Genomic DNA, 11682 nt, shown 5'->3' with positions numbered 1-11682 from the left:
ACTCTCTGTTTGTTCGAAGGATCTCACTCAGGAGTCCTGGGCTGGTCCATTCCTCCAGGTGCTTTTGTCGCCTGTCTCAGAAGAGAGACAAGGGCCTTGTCCTCCTCAGCCTCATCTTCTTCAGGGGTCTTGGACACCTGGCCCCACTGGCCAGGGCCAAGTCATAGCTTAGCATAGGGTCCATCTAGAATAAGTTTCTATATATTCTCTCCCTCTTTGGGGGCCAGCCTTCCCCCCCCTTGTCTTAGTAAGAAGTAATTTTATTTTTTTTATTAAAAACTCTTTTTTTTGGTTTATTTTTGAGAGACAGAGCAAGTGGGGGAGGGGCAGAGAGAGAGGGGGGGCACAGAGAATCCCAAGCAGGCTCCATACTGTCAGTTCGGAGCCCAAGGCAGGGCTCAAACTCACAAAGCTTTGAGACCACGACCTGGGTTGAAACCAAGAGTTGGACACTTAACCGACAGAGCCATTCAGGTGCCCCGAGAAGTAATTTTGGAGGAGGTGCTTTGATGCGCTATTGGTGCCTGTTTGATGCCTTTTATATTAAACCTCTTGTCTGCTCTAGTTAGCCAGGAGTGTTTATAGAACACATACTATGTGTAGAACAAGGAATAAAAAGTTAATTAGGCATATTCGTACTTGCTGGGCATTGAAAAACTTGTTTGGATTTGGAATAACAGAAGAGGCCTGGAGACGGATAGCGGGGTTGGATGTAAGCGCCGTGGACGGGCGTGGCTCACCGAAGCCGCACACCTGAACGTGACCGCAGGGTGGATGTTACCTTACGTATATTTTGCCACAGTTAGGAAAAAAAAGTCCCAGCCTGCTCAAGAGATGATATACCCAAGAGCCAACCAAAGAAGACATTTACAAAGTGATAAGCCAGCAAATGTAAAGAAATAAGTGACTTTAAAGGGATCCTTGAGTGAAGAAAACCAAACGGGCAGCTTTTGTGCTGGCTTTGAAGGAGGTAAAGAATCCAGACACTGGGGGGTGGCAGGAGTGAAGAGATCACAGGGAGTAGAAAGCAAACCTCCAAGGGGAGGGTCTTCGAGGAGGCAGCCCGCCCACCACCCACCAGTCGGGGTGCGGGAGGTGTTGGCCAGGTGACCTGCTGGGTGAAGAATGACCAAGGAAGGTCTCCGTGGGTGGGTGCTGAGCAAGGCTCCTTGCTTCCGGTGAGTAGAGGGGTGTGGTCTCAATTGGAAGGGATTTTCTGCTAAATCTTTGGTGTTAGGGCGCTGATGGTGCTGACATTAGGGGAAGGAAATGCTGGGGACTCCCTGCCCTGCAGGGGGGTGAGCTGTTGGAGAGGTGGTTAGAAATGGCCAGAAAATGTGTACTCCCTCGTCTCTGCACCAACTGTCAGCTACGCACCTCTGCCCGGAGCAGCAGGGAACAGAGCCGGAGGTGGGGCCTGGCAGAGAAGCCACCTCTACCTGGAGAGCCCAGATTTGCAGGGGGACCTCACTTCGAGGAGCCGAGCTTTACTGGAGGCAGGGTTGCTGGGACCCAGGACCGCTGGGGCCTCCCCGAGCAGCTGCGGCGGGGGCACCAGTGGGGCTGCGCGTCTGATCGGCTAGCCATGCCCGCGAGCCGTCTGTGCCTAGTCTGGCGCGTAGTAGGCGTCCGGCAACTATTTGCTACATGGAAATGGATTGAAAACCCACTCGTTTCTATTTTGTAGGATTTTGCTTTTTGTTTGTTTTCGTTTTGTTCTTCATTTTCTACTAAAGAGTTTTTTTTTTTAATTACAATACTTGTTTTTTTAAGGTTTTTTTTTTAAAGGTTTACTTATTTTTGAGAGAGAGTGAGAGAGAGACAGAGTGTGATCCGGGGAGGGGCGGAGAGAGAGGGAGATAATAGAATCCAAAGCAGGCTCCAGGCTCTGAGCTGTCAGCACAGAACAGGGCTCGAACCCACAAACTGTGAGATCTGAGCCGAAGTCAGATGCTTAACCAATTGAGCCACCCAGCCGCCCCTAAAGGTTTGCCCGTTTTTTAAGTCTGTTTATTTGAGAGAGAGCGAGCACCAGCGAGAGCGCGTGGGGAAGGGGCAGAGAGAGAAAGAGGGAGAATTCCAAGCAGGCTCTGCTCCATCAACGCCGAGCCCAGCACAGGCGGAACCCAGGAGCCGTGGGATCATGACCTGAGCCAAACCAAGAGCTGACCCTTAACCCGCTGAGCCACTCAGGTGTCCCCCACCCCAGAAGGAATTTAAAGATATTAGACTCAGCTCAATCAAGCTAAAGCGTGGGGGGGGGGGCTCCACATCTACAACAGGTGGCCCCCTGGGTGCTCAGGGCCACCCTTTCCTCCTCCAGGGTCCCCTCCCTTCCCTGGTGACTCCTGCCCTACTCAGCCCCAGCTCTGCCCTGACCAGCTCAGTGCACTCCTCCTGGTCTTCTGGGTTCGCTCCCGAGTCCCCCTTCTGCGCTCCCTGCCTGCAGCCTCTGGCTGCCTCCCAACATCTCCTGTGGCTCCTCCCTCCGCATCCCGCATCTGGGGGGGAGGGGGTGCAAAATTGCCCCACCCCTCTCTCCTCCCAGCTCTGCTCCTGCCTCTGGGTTCCGTGTGCCCTCCAGAGGCACTGCCACCTGCACGATGTCTCCAGTTAGAAACCTCAACTCACCCCCCGCCTTGCTTAGTCAGCCTTAGACCCGGCCCTGGAGTCCCGCCCCTGCTGAGCCCGCCCAGCCCCGCCTCCTAGACGTGCAAACAGGAGCGCGGTGGCTGTCAGAGACTCCCCGAGGCAGCTGCGGGCTTGGGGGTTCATTCCTTCTACCCCATGCTCAGCGCAGGCGCTGCACCTCCTTGGCCCCACAAACGCCTTGGGTTTCTTAGTTCCCCTCCAGAGCCTCAGGTCACAAGAAAGCCCAGCTGATGAGCCGGGGTGTGTTGTGTTTTGTCCCCCCCCCCCCCCAGTTCCCGCACCCCTGGGGGCTCCTGAGGCTCAGAGCGGGGTTCCCAACCTCAGCTGCCCACGGTTGGACCCCTGGGGAGTTTACAGGACTCCCGGTGCCGGGGCGCTGCCCAGCCAATCGACTCGCCCTCTCGGGAGGGGGCACGGGTGTCGGGGTGTGCCAGGGCTCTCTGGGTGATTTTAATCTTCAGCCAAGGTTAGAACGACCGGTTTGCAACATATGTTTCACTCTTTCCTTAAAATTTTTTTAATGTTTATTTATTTTTGAGAGAGAGACAGAGTAGGAGCAGGGGAGGCGCAGATGCTCAATGCAGGGCTCAAACTCATGAACCAGGAGATCATGACCTTAGCCGATTTTGTACACTCAACCGACGGAGCCACCCGAGTGCCCCTCCACTCTGCTTCTCTCCAGCTCCCCAGACTGGGTCTTCAAAGTCCTTCTCCGGGAATAGCTTAACTTGATTCTGTCCTATCTTTGACTTTCCTCCAACAGTTCATCCGTCTAGTCTGTGCCTGGCCCCGGGGACAGTCCATCCATCCACTCTGTGCCTGGCCCTGAGGAGCAAATAGAACTGGGTCCTTATGGTGAGCAGTTTGATTTTGGCCTCTGCCCCACATCCATTTACTTTGTCCCAACCCTTGATTTTCCTCTGGGTGTCTTCTCTAGTCCTGCCCCCGGTCCCTGGCCCCCAGTCCACGGCCCCCCAGTCCACGGCCCCCCAGTCCACGCTCTAGTCCTGCCCCCAGAGAACCTGCCTCTGCACCTCACTCCAGGCTGCATGTGATCCCAACTAAGCCCATCAGGGGATGTCATCCACCTGGCCACAGGGATGCGCTCGGGCACATCCCTAAGGCAGTGGACACCATGCAGCTTGATTCTAGGACTGTGGTTTGAATTGCTGGGGAATTCACTAATTTCTTGCTATATATGCCTGTGGGCCTGGAGCTGGGGAAAGAGCTTATCTAAGAACAGAGCCCAGGAAGACCCAGGGAGGGAGCCTGCCCTTGAAGATCATGGTCTTTTTGTGTGTGTGTGAAGATCACTCTTACAGGGAGACTTACCGGCAGAGTGTCCCAAAGGGTAGTAAGTAGGTGATAGGTGCTGGCTCAGGGCAGCGCCGCAGCACATCCTGGGCGGCCCTGGGTGCTTGCGGCCAGCTGGGCTGCCCACTGGTCATTTCCAGCTTTGCCTCTCATGGCTGAACTCTGCTGGGAGGCAGCCAGGGAGGTCCGGCCTCTCCTCAAGGCTGTTGGACTGTTGGATGGCCGGTCCCTCCGCCCAGCAGCTGTGGCTTCCCAGACCTGCAAGTGCTCTCTGGTCCCCCCTCGCATTCAGGCTCCCGTCCCCTTGCTGGAGGCTGACGTGATGCCTCTTCTCCTTCCCCAGCCTCGGCTGAGCCCTGCCCAGCTTGGATCCTCCCAGAATTCTGCCCCAGTCTCTACTTCTCTGGGCCATTCTCCCTGCTGCCGCCAGAGGATCTAAGAGGCTAATTTGATGGTGCTTCAAAACTTCTATTTGCTCCCCGTGGCCTTCAGAATCGAGTCCAAACTCCTTAGCATGTCCCCGAGATCTTTCCCAGGGTGGTCCCAACTTCCCTCTCATGCCTGGCCACCCCCTACCACACGCCACCGAGTCACCCCAGGGGCACTGCTGTCAGTCCCCACGTGAGTCACGCTCTTGTGCTGGTCTGTGCGGGAGCTGGCCTGCTCTCCGTACATCCCTGGGACTCCAGCTGCGACGCCGCTCTTCTGAAGCCGGAGCCAGGCAAAGTCAGGACCTCACAGAACTTTATTTATACCTCGGTTACACTATATTTTGCTTATTAGGTTGCCTGAGGACACAGCCTGGCTTGCAATAGGTGCTCGGTGAAGGCTAAAGGAATGAATGAATGCTTTCAGAATCCACAGCAGCAACCTGGATGGACAGACTCAGGGAGCCCTGGATGGGTCTGCTGGAACCAGTTACGGCCCGCTTTCCCACGGGGAGGTTCTTGGTCAGACTGGAAGCAAGGGACTGCGGCTCGTGGTCCCATGCCCAGCTGGTGGCATCTTAAAGAGACAGCCTGTGGTCTTCTCTGACCCTGGGGCCCTGCAGAAGAATCCTGAAGCTATGGGGAGTTTGGGACACAGGTTTGCAAAGTGTTAATGGGAAGGCGTGCATGAGCTGTTTCCATACACTTTCAGAAACTTCAGACCACTTCTAGATGTTAGCATGTTGACTATATAAATAGTAGTATAACAGTATTAATCCAGTTATGATAAAGAATGAGAATTTCACCCTGGTTCCACCACGACAGCCGGGAAAAGTGGTGGTACTTACAGAGTACTAAGAAGGTACTATTGTAGGGACTGAGCTAAGCACCTTACATGTATTATCTCATTTAAGCTTTCAAAAGACTTGATTCTGAAGATTCTGGGAGCAAGCTAACAGTTTGGTGAGGTCTCCTGGCCTTACAGGTGACTCAGCAGAGAGGTTGGAGGGCATGTCCGCCATCAGTGGTCAGCGGCAGAGCCGGGACGATGCCCAGGTCTGTCTGACTCCAGTGCTGTGGTTTTACCCCACCTTCCGTCTGCTGTCCCGTGAACCAGATTCTTCACTTTTTGTCCCTCCACGCCTTGTCCAGCCACACTAATAGTTTCTGCCCAACCAGAGTCCCAATGCAGTGAGTATAGTAACATAGATTACTGCTCGAACTTAACTTTGTATCAAAATCCACACCCAGTCCCTCACCAAGTCCACATGAGCCTCCCTCCAAATACATGTCTGATCTGCACTTCTGCGAGAGCCTCTTCACCGGTCTCCATATTTTTTAAAATTTATTTTTGAGAGAGAGAGAGAGAGAGACAGACCATGAGCCAGGGAAGGGGCAGAGAGAGAGGGAAACATAGAGTGTGAAGACAGACCCCAGGCCCTGAGCTGTCAGCACAGAGCCTGATGCGGGGCTCAAACCCACAAACCGTGAGATCATGACCTGAGCCAAAGTCGGAGGCTTAACCGACTGAACCACCCAGGCGCCCGCTGGTCTCTGTATTTTTAGTCTTGCCCCTGTCTTACCTCTCCTCCCAGTAACCACAGTGATCTTTAAGAAATATAAGCCAGGGGTGCCTGGGTGACTCAGTTGAGCATCCAACTTTGGCTTACGTCATTTTCTTGCGGATCTTGAGTTCGAGCCTCGCACCGGTCTCTCTGCTGACAGTTTGGAGCCTGGAGCCTGCTTTAGATTCCATGTCTCCGTCTCTCTCTTTGCCCCTCCCCTGCTTGCACTCTGTGTCTCAAAAATAAATAAACATTAAAAAATTTTAAATGAAAAAAATGTGAACCAGAGCCTACCGCTCTCCACCTGCCAGTGCATTTGGGCAAATCCCAATTCCTGAGCCGGGCCTCCGTGCTCCGCCCCAGCTCACGTGGTGCCTCACGAAATTCACAACGTCCTGACCTTCCAGCTCCTTGGAACTTCCTGGATCTCATCCACCTCCGGGCCTCTCTGTTTCCTCTGCCTGGGACCACCTGCTTTCACCCCATCCCTGGCCGCGGCCTCTCCAGAGAGGCCGGTCCTGCCCGCGCTTCTCAACCTGAGTTAGGACTCTTACTCCCACAGATCACGGCTTATATACGGTGCGACTATTTGTCTAGTGTTTTCACCTGATTTTATGGGTCCATGATGGAAGGACTGTGTCTCTTGGGCTGAGCACGCTCTCCCGCATTCCCAGCTTGATATCAGGTACACAGTAGGCGATCAGTATTTGTAGAAAGAATAAATACCTTTCTATGTTACTATACAGTCTCCACAAATATAATCTAGTGGCTGCATAACACCTGCTAGTTATCCATTTAATCTATGGCCTTAATGAGACGTTTGTTTCCTACGTCAAGAGCTGACCTTTCATGGTCAGAAGAAAAAAAATGTTTGGAGTCCCTGAAATATCAGAAATCCGAACACACGAATAATAACACTATACATGTACACAGTAAGCCTAATCTTGCTGTTGAAAGAGAAATATATATAGATTACAGGTTTCTGAAATCAGGGTAGTCGTTTGTGAGCAGTGCTGCTTTTAAAAATAGAACAGAAGGGAAGACGGTGAATGCTTTGCAGGTGAGGGGGAAGAATTGTGCTGTGTAACTTCCGCACGTGTTTATACAGAACGTGTGTTTCCATTTTGCGAGCCCTGCGCATGCACCTTTCGCACGCGGCCGGCGGCAAGATGGCCGCGTGGGATTTGGTCGGCACGAGGCCGCCAGGGCTGCTTTTTCAATACACGTTTTTATTCTGGACCCAGTTCAGAGTTACAGAAACGCGGCAAAGACAGTGCCGAGGTCCTTGGTGCCTCTCACCTGCGCGTCCCCCGGTGTCAGGTCTTCCGTGTGCCACGAGGAACCGACAAGTGCATTGTCAGTAACCGAACCCCAGATTTCAGCTGTGTCTCACCAATTTTCTTCTTTCTCTTCCAGGACCGAGTCTGGGATCACGTGTGCATTCAGTCGTCTTGTCCCCTGGGTCTCCTCTGCTCCATGACAGTTTCTCAGTCCCTTTGTTTATCATGACCTTGACGGAGGAGTCCGGGTCAGGGATTTTGCAGAATGTTCCTCAGTGTGGATTTGTCTGGTGTGTTTCTTACGATCCCGCTGGGGTGATGGGCTTGGGGGAAGAAGCGCCACACGGGTGGGGGTCACGTGTCCTCGGCACCCCATCAGAGGGCACGTTGGCCAAGGTGGCGTCTGCCAGGCTGCTCCACGGGAAAGTTACCGTTTCCCCTCGTCCACACTCCATTCCTGTCTACTTATCTATTTTGAGACAGAGAGAGAGAGAGAGAGATCATGAGAGGGGAGGGTCAGAGAGACCGCGAGAGACACAGAATCCCAGGCCAGTGACAGCGCAGAGCCCAATGCGGGGCTCAAACTCACCAACTGTGAGATCATGATGTGAGTGGAAATCAAGAGTCAGGTTTAACGGACTGAGCCACCCAGGCGCCCCTCCCCACACCCTGTTCTTTCGAGGCAGATCACTAAGACCTGCTCTCAGGGAGTCGGGAGCGGGGGTGGGAGGTGTTGAGCTCTACCTCCTGGAAGGGAAGTATCTACACATCTTATTTGGATTCTTCTATACGGAAGATTTGCCTCTTCTCCACTTAACAATTTATTTAAATATGAACTCATGTATATTCATTTCTTGTTTTGCATTATAATCCTATACAGCGTTATTTATTTTATTGCTCAAATTGTTCCAGCGTTGGCCATTGGGAGCTCTTCCCCGGGTCCCTCTAATGTGCCTTCATCCTTTGGTTCTTTCTGAGCGCTTCCATACTTTCCGGTGCACCAACATGCTTCAGGTCCTCTTGTTCCGCCCCTGCCCCGGACGAAGACCAGCCATTTCCCCAGCAGCTGGCCCTTGAGAGACGGGAAGCCAGAGCCGCGGACCGTCACCCTCCCAGGCTCAGAGGGTGCACAGAAAAGCTTGGGGGTGCGGGTGGGGAGTGTAGGCGACCCAGAGGAAGGCTGTGTGGAGGGCTGATCTGTCTGCTTGCCTCCTCAGCTCTCTGCACCTGTAGGTCTCTGGTGAGCCACCCATGGCTGTCTCGTCTGCCCTGGTTAGAGTCCCAAATCTTCCTCAGATGGAATGTCCGGGCCTGGTGATCGGATTCTGGAAGGCTCTGCGCCCACACAGAATGGCGGGAAGTCCAGGCCTGAGTCTGGGCTGGGGGAGGTTTGGCTTCCCCGACTTCCCGGGCCATCTCGCCCTGCCCACTGCCAACTCCACGTCCACCCACACAGCGCCTTTGACTTTCCCGAGGCTGACGTTCCACGGCCGGACGCCCCCGCACCTTCCCTGGCTCTGCATGTGCCCCCAGCCGCCACTGGGCTTCCCCTCCAGACCCTGTCCTCCACGGCTCAGCCTCTGCCTGGGGCTGGAGCCTCGCGCCCCCTCGCCGGGCCCTCCGGTCTCCTGGGCTTGTCTCAGCCTCCAGCCAGTGCGGAGTCTCCCTCTCCCCTTCTTGGCCTCAGGTCTCTGGACAGAAGAGACTTGGCCACTCCTTTCCCTTAACAGCTGGGGCCACGCAGAGCAGGCTGCGGGGGATTTTCCACAGAAAAGGGGTGGTGAAGCGGGATGCACTCATGGGGACACCGAGTGGCTCCGTGCCCAGGGGCTGCTCCAGGAAGCTCGCCCACGGCTCTGGCTATCTCGGAAGGCTCCCAGGGGACAGCATCCAATCTGGGCCTGGAGTTGCGGCCAAAGAAGAGGAGGGGAAGGCGCGCCCCGCAGGTCCCCCCAGGGGTGGCAGCTCAAAGTTGGTGGAAAGGAGGGGGGCATCCGTTTCCAAATCTTGTCTGATCCACACTTTGCCTCTTTCCCCTCCTTACCCTGTAGCAACGGCCTTTGTCCAAAGGGACAGGCATTTTACTTATGGAGTATTTATTTTATTTTAGTAGGCTCCATGCCCCGTGCGGGGCTTGAACTCATGACGCTGAGATCAAGAGGTGGACGCTTAACCCGCCGAGCCACCCAGACGCCCCTGCGCCTGGAGTGTTCCGCGTCACGTGGGCTCATGCCTCCAGCATGGCCCACGGCCCACTGTCTGTGGGACGCAGCCCAGGTGACTCACCAGCCACACCTGTTCTGCCCCAGTGCATCTTCCCGAGGTAACGTGGGCGTGCCTTCCCTTCAGCGGAACATAAAGAAGTTCTTGTTCAGGATTTGGGAGACTGCTTGGCCCCACCACGCCAGGAATCTGTCTCCTGAGATTCCGACCCCAGCTAAGCTGACCTCTGCCATTCATTTCCCCTATGCCGACTTCTCCCTTTGCCACTGCCGAGAGCAACCCCCACCCCCACCCCTGTCCCCACCTCTGATCTTAGGAATTCAGCTCATGATAGAGTGATAGATTCATCTCCTCCGGGACCAAGTGCCAGCCCTGGCTTAAAAATTTTTTGTTTTGTTTTTTATTTATTTTTGAGAGACAGAGAGAGATAGTGCGAACAGGGGAGGGTCAGGGAGAGAGGGAGACACAGACTCTGAAGCAGACTCCAGGCTCTGAGCTGTCAGCACAGAGCTGGACACAGGGCTCGAGCCCATGAACTGTGAGCTCATGACCTGAGCCGAAGCTGGACGCTCAACCGACTGAGCCACCCAGGCTCCCCCAGCCCTGGCTTTAAACAGACTCACTTGTGCTTACAGACTCTGGCAAATTGTGTGTGTCTGTGGCCTGGCTTATGCTAATTCACTCATTCCACAGGTATTAATGGAGGACTTTCAGGCCCAGCTCTAAGCACTGGGGATATAATGATGAGCAAAAAGATACGGCTGCATCGAGTTGGCAGATGTGCCTGGGAGAACAGATACTATATTCCACAAGTATTTATTGCAAATAATCAGTGCAATAAAGAAAAAGTATGGGGGTTCAGTTTGTCTAGGGCATTAAGTAAAGTTTCCACAGAGAAGTGACAGCTTAACTGAGATCTGAAGAACGAGCAGGAACTGACTAGGGGCAAAGAGACAGGAGAGGAGGAAATCTTCCCAGATGGACATAAGAGCATGTGTGAAGGTCCTGGGGCAGAAATAACAAGAGAGGAAAGGCTAGAGAGGCACAATGGGACAGGGCCTTGTAGGCATGTTTACTATCTTGGCCTTTATCCCAAGAACAGTGGAAAGGAAGCCAGTGAAGGATTTTAAGAAGAGTGACATGGGGTGCCTGGGTGGCTCAGTCGGTTAAGCATCTGGCTCCGGCTCGGGTCATGATCTCACGGTTCGTGGGTTCAAGCCCCGTGACCGACTCTGTACTGACAGCTCGCTCAGAGCCTGGAGCCCGCTTCAGATTCTGTATCTTCCTCTCTCTCTGTCCCCTGCTCGTGCTGTCTTTCTCTGTCTCTCAACAATAAATAAAAATAAATAAAAAACATTAACAAAATTAAAAAGAAAAAAAAGAAGAGTGACATGATCAGATTTGTCATTGAGAAAGTTACGGCCACAGTATGAATCCCAGGGTGGGGCGCACACTGAGGAGGCCTGGGGAGCTAGCAGGCCAAGGTGTGGGTAGGTTTGAGATGGCCTCACCAGAAGAGGTGAGGGTAGGTTTGAGATGGCGACCCTACTTTGTATGCCTGTTCTCTCCCCCCTCCCCCCAGCCTGTCCCGAGATGACGGGCTTCTGTGGGCAGTGTGTTCTCAGCAGAAGATGATCTGGTGGGAGGCCCTCGGGGGATGGAGGTTAGCTTAGTCCCAGTGCCAGCCTCTGGTAGGATATCAGGACATGACGTGTGGAAAGGGGATTAAGAGACTGCTGTCTCTAAATTCCTCTTGTGCCATCTCAATTTCCCTCCCTCTAAGAATTAAACCAAGCTTAATTAAGCCTCCTTAAAAGCTATTACGCTGTAATTGGAAGCCCAGTCCCACCTTGACGCAGGGAAGAGCCCAGAACACCTGCTGCAGGTGCCGGATCCTCCCTGCCACGTTGGCTTTCCGGAATTTCATGGCGGCGGGTACCCTGGGCCACGCAGCCTGGCCATGGGCAGCAAAACGAAGGTGGGCTTCAAGGAGGGGCGTGACCGTGCCCATCTCAGATTCTGGAGCTCCGAGCTCCGGTCTGAATATGTGACCTTGGGCAACTCACTTCCCCTCCCGGGGTCTCCGTTCCCTCATCTGCAATCGCAGGGTGGCCCCGAAGTCCCTTCGGCTGCGAGCGGGGCTCCGGGTGCGACCTGCGGGATGCTCGCTCCGGGCACCGCGCCAAGCGCCCCGGGGCGGGCCGGGAACGGGGGCGGGGG

General features: G+C 54.2%; 2 protein-coding genes across 3 annotated transcripts in view; both read left to right on the top strand.

Moving 5' to 3' along the window:
• LOC115300729 overlaps positions 1-9901 on the top strand; it is a 24615-nt gene extending 14714 nt beyond the window's left edge. Inside the window, exons 3-5 of one of the 2 annotated variants that reach the window (XM_029950232.1) lie at positions 3416-3507; positions 7376-7529; positions 8457-9901. In XM_029950232.1, the coding sequence (XP_029806092.1) occupies positions 8491-9801 (1311 nt within the window). In that variant the 5' untranslated portion in view covers positions 3416-3507; positions 7376-7529; positions 8457-8490 and the 3' untranslated portion in view covers positions 9802-9901. The remainder of the gene's footprint in view (positions 1-3415; positions 3508-7375; positions 7530-8456) is intronic. The other variant, XM_029950233.1, reaches the window with a different exon arrangement.
• A 1353-nt stretch (positions 9902-11254) lies between these two features.
• HOMER2 (homer scaffold protein 2) overlaps positions 11255-11682 on the top strand; it is a 79864-nt gene continuing 79436 nt past the window's right edge. Inside the window, exon 1 of the mRNA XM_029952306.1 lies at positions 11255-11440. Within this exon, the coding sequence (XP_029808166.1) occupies positions 11388-11440 (53 nt within the window). The 5' untranslated portion in view covers positions 11255-11387. The remainder of the gene's footprint in view (positions 11441-11682) is intronic.

This window comes from Suricata suricatta, chromosome 9 (genome assembly GCF_006229205.1).
Source record: "Suricata suricatta isolate VVHF042 chromosome 9, meerkat_22Aug2017_6uvM2_HiC, whole genome shotgun sequence".
NCBI lineage: Eukaryota > Metazoa > Chordata > Mammalia > Carnivora > Herpestidae > Suricata > Suricata suricatta.
This window is presented reverse-complemented; position numbering and strand designations above follow the sequence as displayed.